A 12,079-nucleotide genomic window follows, 5' to 3' on the forward strand; every position below is an offset into this window, starting at 1 on the left:
GGTTAATGAATTCTACTGAATGCTTTTTTCATTTTGAGAACAGGGAATGTGAAGAATTGTCAGCTTTTGATAGTGCATTTCTTAAAGTAAAAGCTTAGGAAATTGATTATCTCTATATAATTTAATTTTGAATATTAAAGTGAGACTATCTATGTATCCATTTGTGCAAGGAGTCCTGAATGTGTAGATATTTTTAAATCAAAATATTTTATGAAAGAGCAATTAAATGCAGGGGTTTTTTTGCTACTCTTCATAAATTTGACATTCAAAGAATTACTTCAGCCCTGTTGTAGTGGGAAAATTGCACTCCCTGAGATACGTTGCAATCTAAGCTGGTGTAATTTCAAACACTTTGTTAGTCAGTGAATAAGTCTGCTTATTCAAAGAGAATGTGTTCTGAACTGTATTTCTCGCATCACCTTTGTGATTGCCAGATTGTAGCATTGTCATTAACAACCAGAAAAATGTTTCAGACCATGGCGATTTCATAGCATTCCATGGCAGACAGTGAGGGCTCTGGCCACAGCACTGAGCCAAAAATACTGTAAAGCTCAGCTGCTTCATCCTCACCCATGTTTTTCCTTCATGGTGAGATTTTTCTACCTTGTGAAAATCTATATAAACACTGAAAAGGGCCTGTGTTGCACAGGAAAAAAAACTAAGTGAACTTGTAAATTAGGCTTTGCTGTATCAGAGAGGAAGAACATCTCAATTCTTTCGATAGGAAGCTTGCTGGAAGTACTTTTGTGGTCTGTGGATATATCTTCATTGTGCCTGCTTTTCCACATACAAACACCTGCTGCTACTTCTTAGTTGTTCTTAATAGTAAAATCTGGAGTATTTATATTTATTTGAATTATATGTTTAGATGTACTTGCTGGTTTTTAAACCTAATCATTTGGAAAAAATTTCCCTTAAACTCTTCCAATTTCAGTAAAGCTGTCCTGTAAGGAAAGGAAGGAGCAGGAGGGACGGAAATAGATAAAAGCTTGTATGTCTGTCAAACTGGAAATAAATAATGAAAAGAACTTGCTTAAATTTATTCTCTGCTAGCTGGGTTGGCAGTTACTTCATGTTAAAGAGGCCAAATTCCATTTAAAGTTGCATCTGCAATAAAAAAATGTGTTTGTACAGAGAGTATATAGTAAAGTAACTTTTTTACTTGGCTTATATCCCTAACAACTGGAGAAAAAGTATGAAGTTTTGTAAAAGTAAAAGGAAGTGAGCATTCATAATTGCGAGATGTTTTCCTGCTGTGTTCTTTTCAGGTCCAGATATTTGGCAGCTTTAGTACAGGGCTTTATCTTCCAACTAGGTAAGTAATAGTTTACTCTTGTCTTCTTTTAGAGAACTGGTAAATTTCAAAGAGGAGTTTAGAATGGAATGTGCAAATGTGTCAAACTTTCAGTGAAACTTTTATTTAATATTTCATGTGACAAAGGGAAGAGCTTTTGAACTTCAAGATTTGTAATAAGTATTTGATACATCATCTTACTGCTCTGTTCTGCTCTGCTTATTGACCCTTTGGTGAATCACCTTTTCTTCCTTGTGTCTGGGGTTAGTCTTTGGGTGTTTTTTTTTTTTGTTAAAGAGACAGTAAAACTGAGTGCTTAGCATTTCCTTTGTAAAGAGTGTGTCTTCTTAAATAAGATGAAATCCTGAGGATGTGTCACTTACCATGTAAAGTCAAAAGAACCATCACAGTACTGTATTCCCATCTTTCTGGAGAGCAAAATGTCTTACTTAATTTGGCATTTTATATTGCTTAATGGTTCAGTTGGATGTGGAAACCTGTGTAGCTCTGCCTTAAAGATGATGTTGTCTTTACGGCAATTGAATTTTCAGAAGGATAGCACTGGAAGTTTTGTTTCTGTGAATACCAGTCACTGATAAAATTATTTGGATTGTTAAAATGCCTGTCAACATGAGTAGATAGATGAGGGATGGAATTGAACTGTGAAAGTCAGAGGGGAGGCAGCATGGAAGGTAAAAGGAAAAGGAACGCAAAAAAGAACTCATGAGAGGAATGGGAACATGAAACTAGAATACTGCTTTGGGTCCTAAAACACCATGGACTCTCTTGCTTAATGTTCTTAGAAGAAGCTTATAGGGAACCTACCTTGCAAATTGCAAAATGATCGCCTTGTACAACTTGTAATCTGTAGAATCCCAATCTCACCATGTTTTTTGTTAGTATATTGTGCTTTAGACTTAATGGATTTCATGCTGTGTTCTTTTGGTCTAGTGATATTGATCTAGTTGTTTTTGGGAAATGGGAACGACCCCCTTTACAGCTGTTGGAGCAAGCACTGAGAAGACACAATGTGGCTGAGCCATATTCCATTAAAGTACTTGACAAAGCTACGGTAAGTAATAGCTTTGGAATACTGAACTGAAAAACTTTTCGATTCCTTCAGATGCTGATGATAAATAGTATTCTGAATTCCTGAAGCAACTTATATTGTCTTAAGCTCTCCTCAAGATTTCAGTTAGGATTTGCAAAATATTGTAAAATAAGTTAACTATTTGCATAATGTTTTTTCACTGACCTTTGAGGGGAATTTGTTAAAGCAGTAACTAGAGCTGTCTAGCTTTCAACACAGTTTTCAGGTTGTCTTGTTTCTGACGGCATAGTGAAGTGTTCCAAACCTAACATTGGGTTTTCCCATCCAAAGCATCCTGTTTCAGAGCTTTATGCCATTTGTGAGACTGATGTGTGTTATCTTCTGCATCTTTCTTGTAAGCCTGAATCATGTTGAATATATTAAAAACTTAATGCTTGAAAATTTTATGTTACTGTGCAAATGATGTTTTCTTCAGGGGACTAAGGTGAGTATTCCAAACTTCTGTTAGCAAGCTTCTGTTTTGTGGTCTCTAGAACAGTCTTCCTCTTTAAGGTTCTTAATATTCCTGTGGCTTTCATTAGAGTAGCAGTACATAACAGTAGCTTTAGTAGTCTTTGGTTTACCTGAGAAGTAATGGGATTTTCAGGATCTTTATTATCAGTTAATGATGGAAAATGGCCCTAGGCTAGGCTTACAATTCTACTATCCCTTCTTAGTTTTTTTCTTCTGATGTTGGTATAAAATGATGCTATGCTTCTGCTCTTTTTTTGTTTTCCATTTCAGATTAAAAATAGGAGGAGTTCAATTTAAAAGAAATGCTATCAGCTGAAATTTAGGTTTTGATTGTAAGATGATTTTGTAGGGCACTGCTTTTCAGGTGGTGGTGTGAAGCTAAACTTACATATTCAGTCATTTTATATTAATTTATTCCTGCCATATTGCTATAGCTGCTTTGCTTTATCTCTTCTGGCTTTCATTTGACTCTGCATTGAACAAATTCATCTTGATAAACCAACAGGCATTACTTTATGTGAGGCTGGTTTTCTTTCAGTTCAGTAAGTGAATGGTGTAATGCTGAGTCAGAGGAATGCAGTTCCCACAGGTTATGAGATTGGAAGATCTCCTATTAACTGGAATGAGTCATTAAATTAAGTAAATTAAGTTGTTATATGAAACACTGCTATTTCAGCTATGAAGGCAGATAACTAATGGCTATGGGAGAGTACCACAGTGATGGTAAGTTAATGTGGTTGTACATTAATCACCTCCCTAGAAAGCATTCACTTTTCAGTCAGGCTGGGATTGTTACCTCCTCTCAGACAGACTTGGAAGTTGCATTTGCTTGGACTCTAGTGTCCATGTGTCTTGAGCAAGCTAGGGAACAGCACCAGTGTTGTATTTCTGGGGATTCACATTCTTGTCTTTATCTTTTCAGGTACCAATAATAAAACTCACTGACCAGGAGACAGAAGTGAAAGTTGACATCAGTTTTAATGTAGAAACTGGTGTGAAGGCAGCTCGATTTATCAAGGAATACATGAAGGTATCAGCCACGTATTGAATGTTTTGCTACTTACCAAGGATGTGCTAGATGCTTAGCTAACCTTTTTTGGTATGGCTTGGCAATTTACTGCTGAAGACTATTCTCATTAATACTAATTAAACACAGATATTTTAATTTATTATCTGTTGGTGTCTATTCAGTGTTCCCTTTGATTTCTAGGTGTTTGAGCAAACTCATATTGTATACTGTGAAAGGACTTTCACAGTCATGTCTAGATGTGCAAATAGCCACTAAACTTTGCTTCTGAAGCAGGTCTCTTCAAGTTTTGCTTACCTTGAATTTAAGTGATTCTTCATTATGAATACTGTCTTGCTAAAAACAATTTTTGTGTAGCTACACACTTAAGTTTCCTTTTATGCTCTGTAGTAAAAGTACTATTTAGAGTGAAAGCTTTAACTGTGGTAAGTGATGTTGTCATTCAGACAAGGATATAAAAAATCTTACTGTTTAGGTGGGAAATAAATTTGATATGTAGGGTCTTCAGTCAAAAAAGAGCTGAAGTCTGTTAATCCATTTCTAGAATAAAAAAGCATATTTCATTCAGTTCTGCCTGTGGAAACACTGTATAGCACAGCACTGGAAATATTTTTCTGTTAGATGAATTGTTGTGTGCTGAGATTGTGCACTTCTTCATCTGTTTTGGAATGTTGACATTGTCATTGATAAGACTTACTTTGTTTTGCAGAAATATTCTTTGCTACCTTACTTGATTTTAGTATTAAAACAGTTCCTCCTTCAGAGGGATTTGAATGAAGTTTTTACTGGTGGAATTAGCTCTTACAGCCTAATTTTAATGGCAATTAGTTTCCTGCAGGTAAGTCTGTTCCTTATTTGTTTCTGTGTCCTTTAAAATGTTTTGGGTTCTGTACCTATGCTCTTTTATTGTACTGTTTTTTCAGATGCCCCTTGCAAAGTGCAGCATTACTGTTATGGCTCTGAGTGTTTGACTCTTGAAAGATCCTGTGGTCTACCTCTTAAACATCCAGGATCTATCCTGTGTGAACTGAGCAGCAGCAGGAGCCTTGTGAAAGGCACAGAGACTGTGCATTGCTACACCAGGGCCTGTACCTGAATCACCTTAATGGTGCTTCATAAATCTGCAGAAAGCATTTTGTCTTTTGCTTTCCAGACTACTGGTACTGAATGTGCAGAGTATTTGATTTCAGTGTTTATTAAAATGATGAAATCCAACAATCAAGTCGGGTTTTTTATTTGTATGTTGGTTAGGTTTTGACATGCTTAAGACTGACAGGTGCTGACTTGACTGATGAAATAGTAAAGTTACAATGTTACAAATGAGTTACAACTTCTCTTAAGACATTTTTGTGACAGTGAGCCTCATACAGATATGATGAGGTATGGGGTTAGCATCTCTCAGCAGCTGTGGTAATGGAAAACTTAGGCATTCTGCTGCTGGTGTTGTTGACTGAAATATTACTATAGATTTTGTATACCAAATATAATAAGTGGAGATACAGACAGAAACTTGTATTTCAGTTGGGGCAACTAGATTGCTCTCCACTTCTGAAAACGTTTGAGAGGTGGATTTGCTGTGGAAAATCAGGTTCTACTTTGTTACTAACTAGTCTATAAATTAGTATGCAAGTGCTTCTTTCTTGCTTTTGATTTAGGGATAAGAATTCCCTAATGCTGAAAAAGCTACGTGAGGAAAGATGAAAGAATCCTTCGGCTTCCAGATACTGCTGAAGTGCTGCCCCCTCTCGCTTATGTGAGAGTGGTTTAAGTACGTGGGGAGTGAATGACTCGGTTAAGACTTACATGGAGAAATACTCAGCTGTTTAAATGAGAGCTTTTTGTTGCCCTGTGTTATGGTCTGAAAAACTCTAATTTTTAATATGCAAAAACTGGTTTGTGTTACAGCTACATCCGAGAATTGATGCCAGAAGAGCTGATGAAAACCTTGGAATGCTTCTAATAGAATTTTTTGAACTCTATGGAAGAAATTTTAACTACTTGAAAACTGGTATTAGAATAAAAAACGGAGGTGCCTATATTGCCAAAGAAGAAATCATGAAAGTCATGACTAATGGATACAGACCATCCATGCTATGTATTGAAGATCCTCTCCTGCCTGGTAAGACTGTACACTTCTTGCAGTATTCCAGAGCTCTGGCTCGGCTTGTGCTCTCAGCTTGCGTTAGTCTGTCGGATGAGTTAAGAAGCTGCACTGGGAAGAGGCTGTTGCTGGCACAGGGGTACAGTCAGGTAGAAGGCCTGAGGAATATGGACCTGAGGTCTCCCAAGATTCTTAGCCTGAGTAAATTGGATTACATGCAAACAGTGCAGTTGCATTATATTTTGGAGATCCAGAACTGTGTTTAGTACATGATAAGATGCTCTGACCGTTCTGAGAGGTAGTGAAAGAAAGAATTCTAGGAAATCCTGGAAGGGGGGTTGTTAGCAGAATAGCTCTCCATTATTTGCTGTGATAATGAGTTTGGAAGCTTTTCCTGCCACAGACTGTGGGGTGCCATACTTCAGATAAATCACATCATATGGGAAAGAAATGCCCCAGATGCAGAAGCTGTCCTGCAGGGTGGTGCCATGGAGACTGTGCAGGAGCAGGGGTAGGTGTCTGTAAAAACCAGCTGCATTGTGGTGGTGTGGAGAGTGCTGTGCATAACTGGCTTCTGTGCTGCACAGGGACCTTTAGGGTATGCCAGTTAGACTTTAAGAGTTGCAGGTTCTTTTGAAAGTACTTAACATAATTTTTTTTTTGTTTTTTTTTTTTTTTTTTTTTTTTTTTTTTTTTTTGTTTTGATTCAGTAACCCTCAAAATAAGTGAGCTTAATTTTGGCTAAGTGGCTCAGGAAAATTTCCAGCTTTATAGTACTCAGTTTGTATTCTATTTAGACCATCACAAGTAGAAATTCCAAACCAGCTTTTTAACCAAGTCAATTTTCAGTTAATTTGGACTTCAACACAAGTACTTCTAGAATGTAATTGGCAGTCAAAGCCCATACTGTCACATCTTGTGTGTAGACTGCTTATTTGCAGCACTTTTAAAGCAAATACCATGGATCAGGAGCTGAAGTCTGGCACCTTTCTACGTACTCAATATGCTGAGTGTTCATCGTTCCATAGAAGAGGTTGCAGGCTGTGATATTCATTTGTCTAATCATGTCTCTGATCTGTTTGTAACTCTTGAGTTTGTGTCCGTCATGACTCTTGTACTTGGCCAGGCATAGGTTAGGGTGTGATTGTGCAAAACTGTCATTGTCAATGAGATTTCCTTCAGGAGCTGTGTACTTATTTGCCCCAAGACCCATTTGAATAGCAGCATGAGCCACAATTGTTTAGAGTCAAAATTCTTTACTGCCCTCCAGTTCTGTTCCTTTCTATCTGCTGGGGACTGAAGGAGAACAAAATATGTGTGCTATGCAATGTTTTAATCACTGCTGATGTACTCTGGAGAAGAAAAAAGAAACCTTTCAAGTCCAATAGGGGCTCTGAACTGTTCCTCCTAGCATTAATCTTGCAGAAACGAAGAACTGTAGAAGAAAGAATAGCTGTATGCTGTCAAAGAGTTGATAAGAATTAAATTCTAGAAGAGTTTGTATGGTGTGAGATAATTTAATTCTTACAGGAGATATTGTTTTGGCAATGAAAATGAAAGCTGGCAATATTTTGAAGTTATCTGACCACTATGTCCCATAAGGACATTTTAGCAGCTACCACAGACCTTCAGAACTTGCCAGATGAAGCTAGGAAGAAAATTACTTTAAACATACAGGATGGCTCTTTGAATCAGATCTGATGAGTACAGCCTTCTTGGATCCAGGCTTAAATCACGTATTCATTCCTACAGTATCTAAAATTGCCTGTCAAGTGTATGTTAGTAATGTCTAGAATTCTGTTAATTAGTTTGGTTCTGTTAGTCCTTCTGTCCCAGTACAAAAATCTTTTCCAAGGGTTCAGGTCCTTGCCCAGTTTGCAAGTCATGTCTGATTAGTCTGTGTTCAGATACAGTGTCTGACTGTGAGGGTTGGTGGTAGTACTGTGAAGGAGATGGGAATAAGTTGACTTAGAGTGGACACAGATATCTTGACAAAGTAGCGTAAGATGCAGAATTTTACCCCTGCAAACCTGTGTTTGCACTGTATGTACAAGTTTTTAATTTTGTTTTTCAATCCCTTTTTTTTTTTTTCCTGATCATGGCTGTCTCTAAAGTTCCTATTAAGCCTTGGAAGAATACTTGAAAAGGTGGTTTCTTAATCCCAAAATGAGACAAAAAATACAGGGAATAAAAAACCCTCTCCCTTTCAATTTCTCAAAGATTATCAAAGTAGTGTAAAAGTTGGTCCTGTGAGTGTATGCACTAGTACAGTAGTGGGATAATGAAGGGTATAACTGAAAAGAATAGCTTTAAAGCGGTCTTGTAGGGAACAGGAATGTGTTTAGTGGGATTAGTTTCTTTAAACTGGAGGAACAGTTTTTTTGTTCAGTGTGAAATGGTGGGTGATGTCTGGCTAAGAGATGAAAGGTGTCATCAAAAGGATGTGATACACCATTCTACCTGTTCATTACCTTCTGTTCCTGGATTTGGGAGGAACAGGCATCAAACTATTGTGCTGTTGTTTTGGTTGTAGTGAGTTTTCTTAGAATATTTTAGGTACTGCAGGGTATTCAGACACTGATCATTGTGTGCCAGAAGATGATAATTTCTGTGATTTAAGAACCAGGATTTCAACAAAGATGTCAGAGGTCTACCCTTCAAGTGGGAAGCTTGTTAAGGTCTGGATTTGAGTTATTAGACTAATATAGCAGGGATGCATTTTGAAGTAAACATTTATACTTGATCTTTATACATAGTCTAAGATCTTTCATCTTGAGTTAGTGTCCTAGGACAGGGTAATGAGATGAAAGTCATTCCCTTAGGATTGTCTAAAGTAGGGAGTTTCCATAAACATCTTGTAGCTGCACTGTTTCAGTTTCTCAAAGCACTTGTCCTTTTTGTAAAATATGTCAAGTAAAAGCATTTATTAAAGAGAACTGCAAAGCCAGGCACTCAGAAGTTTGTTCACTATGTTTGTTCACAGTATGTTGGAGGTGGGTAGAGATGTCATCTTGGAAGAGGTTTGTCTGGAGTTAGTCTGGCAGTGTCCTGTCTTGGAAGACATAACTGCAACTGTTTGCAGTTGACAAATCTTTTAATCTGTGGTTGTAAAACAAACTTGGCACTTATCCAGCGGACTGCTGGAGGGCTTGTTGTTTTATACCTTCGTGAATCAGGTGATTATCAAGGTCCTCCAGTAATTTCTGATCTAGTTTCAGACTGGCAGTGGCTAGAGTAGCAAAATTGCTACTCTTTAACACCAGGTTTAAAACTTGGAGTTCCGCCTGTGCGATTCCATTAATGAGGAAGTTTGTTCTTTCTGAATTGCTGTGGGCAGTAATGAAAGTTATAAACCTTAAATTCAATGTGTTTTCTTTAAAAGGAGAATCTTTACTTGCAGAGTTCATTATGCTTCGTGTTGCTTGCTTCTGCATCTTGACAGGTCACAAGTACAGGAAGTAAATAGATTTTTGAGATTGGCAACAGCTATGAGATTCTCTTCTAGCCTTGGTGCTATATTATGCTGCCCAATATTATTCACTGCAGCTTTTCAGTATCAGCTATTTGTCATTGGAACCTGCAAATATATATGTTTGTGTGTGTGTATAAAACATAAGTGCTTGTAAAAATACACAGGTTCATTGAAGTTAGCATTTGAAAGAACCTCTTTAATGCTGTATGTTACAAAAAGCTGTTTACTAGCTAATAGCTTAACATAAATGGGTCTGCTTCAGTTCTAGCTCATGGTCTTACCTTTACCTTTTCAGGCCGTGTTCTTAAAACTGCTTCAGGTAAAGGAAGGCTACCTGATGGAGTGGTAATACTGATAGCAAGTGATGGAAATTTTGGACATGCTCCTTTAGGGATGAAGGCTTTGTAAGAAAGAATAAGGATTGAATTATACATGAAATCACACACCATTGTTATCTACTAATGTACATCTGAGGATTGAAGTATGTATGATTTTTTTAAAGAGTGACAGCATTTGCGTTGTGTGCTTTAACTGATCAGTCTAGGTTGTGACAAAAGAAGGATGCTCAGTTATGGCAGACATGGCTCTCTAATGCGAGTGATCTCTCGGAAGAAAATCTGTTCAGGGCAGAAGATGCAAATGTGTGATCTTCTGACTTCTTTAATATGCTGCTTTCTGGATTGGCTAGGGTCATCTTTATACAGACTTGGCAGTTCATAGGAGCTCCAGCTGCAGCCCAGGTAGAAAGCTCTGCAGACTGTATAATTAAGACCTGTTAATTCAGACATTTTTATTAACTAGTTACAGGTGCAGAATGAGGCAATCCAGGAATGCATGGTATGGCATGAGCTATTCTGCCTCTGTTCTTAAATCTGCTTCAATCAAAACTCAAACACAACTTCATTGATTAGACTAAACTGCCCAAGTTTACTGTAAGTGGTTTAGGGAAGGCTTATGACTTCTTTTGCTGGCACAGCAGAGAATGTAGTGACAGCTGATGAAAGGAATAGCCAATATTTTGTGGCAGCCCTGTCTTCATTTTGGTGTATAACTTTATGTAGGATACGTGTCAAGTATACCTACCTAGCATTAGGTTAAACTAAACTAACACTGATTCCTTCAGTGTGCATTGAGTGTGTATTCTTAATTCATGTTATGCTAATTTATAGAAACACTTAGGTTGGAAAAGAGCCCTAACATCAAGTCCAACCATAGATGGACTTGAATTTAGCGGTAGGTGTGATTATGTGTGTTGAGCCACTTGTATGTATTCCATTTCTATATTGCTTTTCAATTTAAGTCTCTTATATATCTATGTTTAGAATATCATTATGTGGCTGGATACAAGTGTCTTGCCTCTGAAAAGCCCATACTGAATTAATCATCGCTTTTCTTCTAGAATTAACATTGTGTTTGGATTTTGTGACCACTAAAATATTTTGGTCACTTTTCAGCCACCTTTGGACTAAGTCCTTTGTGAAGTCTTTCTTCACAGTTCTCCGTGAAGAGCATTACTGTGTATTTCCTCCTAGATTTACTGTCTTAGGCCCACACTGATCTCTGCTTTTACTTCAGAATAGAGCCCAATAGTGAAAAACCATTTGGAGAGGCTTCTATAACTTTGAGCCTAGTGGCTGCTGGATACTACAGTGGTGCATTCAGAGCAAGATACTCAGTTACGTCAGTAAACAGGAAGTGTTTCTTGGTCAGTTTTTATTTGACCATGTAATTTACTGCAAAAATTCTGTTTTCCCAAAATGGTTTTATGTTTCAGTTAATTTTCATTGATTACATGTTTCTGCTAGAGTGACATTATGGTTTGAGAATTTTGAAAGCAACCTCTGTTGTTTTCCCCTGGATGGCCGTTCTCAGCATGTTTGTTTATAGTGGCTTGCTGGACAAAACACTCAGGGGAGTGAAGTGTTCCTCTAAATTCCAATTCAGCCTTGTTGGATTCAGTCCTCCAAAGGATGGATTCTGTCCTTTATGCATCAATTTTTCAAAGCAGAATTTTCATCAGTTTCATTGATTTCTTTTATTCATGGGCCCTGAACTGATTTTCATGTTTGGTGGTTCATTGTTTTCTGGTGTTCTCACAGCACTTCACACATCATTCTGAGGGAGGGAACCTTTCACTGTAAGCAGTTTTCTACCCACTCAAGACTTAGTCTGTATTTTATGCAATTTGAAAGCAGTTTTATTTGTTTCTTAAATTGAGTGCTGACAGTGAATTTTGATGTCTGGTGCCAAATACATCTACTGAAAGCCTTCAAATGCTTTCTGCTAGTAACAGCAAGATTTTTCTAGGTATCAGATGGGAGATCTGTTCTTGTACATTGTCACTGATATAGGAGGTGTCAGAAGGTTAGGAATGTTCTTGACTTCTGCAGTTGCTCATATGGCAATAGATTTGGAAAGGTTTCTAGTTAAATTGTCACTCATGCCTAAAGTAGGGCAGTTGAGAGTGCCACAAAATACGGTACTATAAAAGCTTCTGGAATCTTCTATGACAGATTTTTGAAAAACTGGCTTATCCTGTGGACATAAATATCTGTATTTGCTGGTTTATTAATCTGTAGTTTTGGTAAGGTTAAATAGGGTTTGATGGGACTCTCTCTGAC

General features: G+C 37.4%; 1 protein-coding gene across 4 annotated transcripts in view; it reads left to right on the forward strand.

Annotated features, from left to right (window-relative positions):
- The window catches only part of TENT4A (terminal nucleotidyltransferase 4A), a 59,129-nt gene that overhangs the window by 14,882 nt on the left and 32,168 nt on the right, over positions 1-12,079 (forward strand). For all 4 annotated transcript variants that reach the window (XM_040075638.1, XM_040075644.1, XM_040075651.1 and 1 more), the window contains exons 3-7: positions 1,269-1,315; positions 2,246-2,366; positions 3,781-3,888; positions 4,595-4,723; positions 5,791-6,004. In XM_040075638.1, the coding sequence (XP_039931572.1) occupies positions 1,269-1,315; positions 2,246-2,366; positions 3,781-3,888; positions 4,595-4,723; positions 5,791-6,004 (619 nt within the window). The remainder of the gene's footprint in view (positions 1-1,268; positions 1,316-2,245; positions 2,367-3,780; positions 3,889-4,594; positions 4,724-5,790; positions 6,005-12,079) is intronic.

Source organism: Hirundo rustica, chromosome 1 (genome assembly GCF_015227805.2).
Source record: "Hirundo rustica isolate bHirRus1 chromosome 1, bHirRus1.pri.v3, whole genome shotgun sequence".
In the NCBI taxonomy this organism is placed as follows: Eukaryota; Metazoa; Chordata; class Aves; order Passeriformes; family Hirundinidae; genus Hirundo; species Hirundo rustica.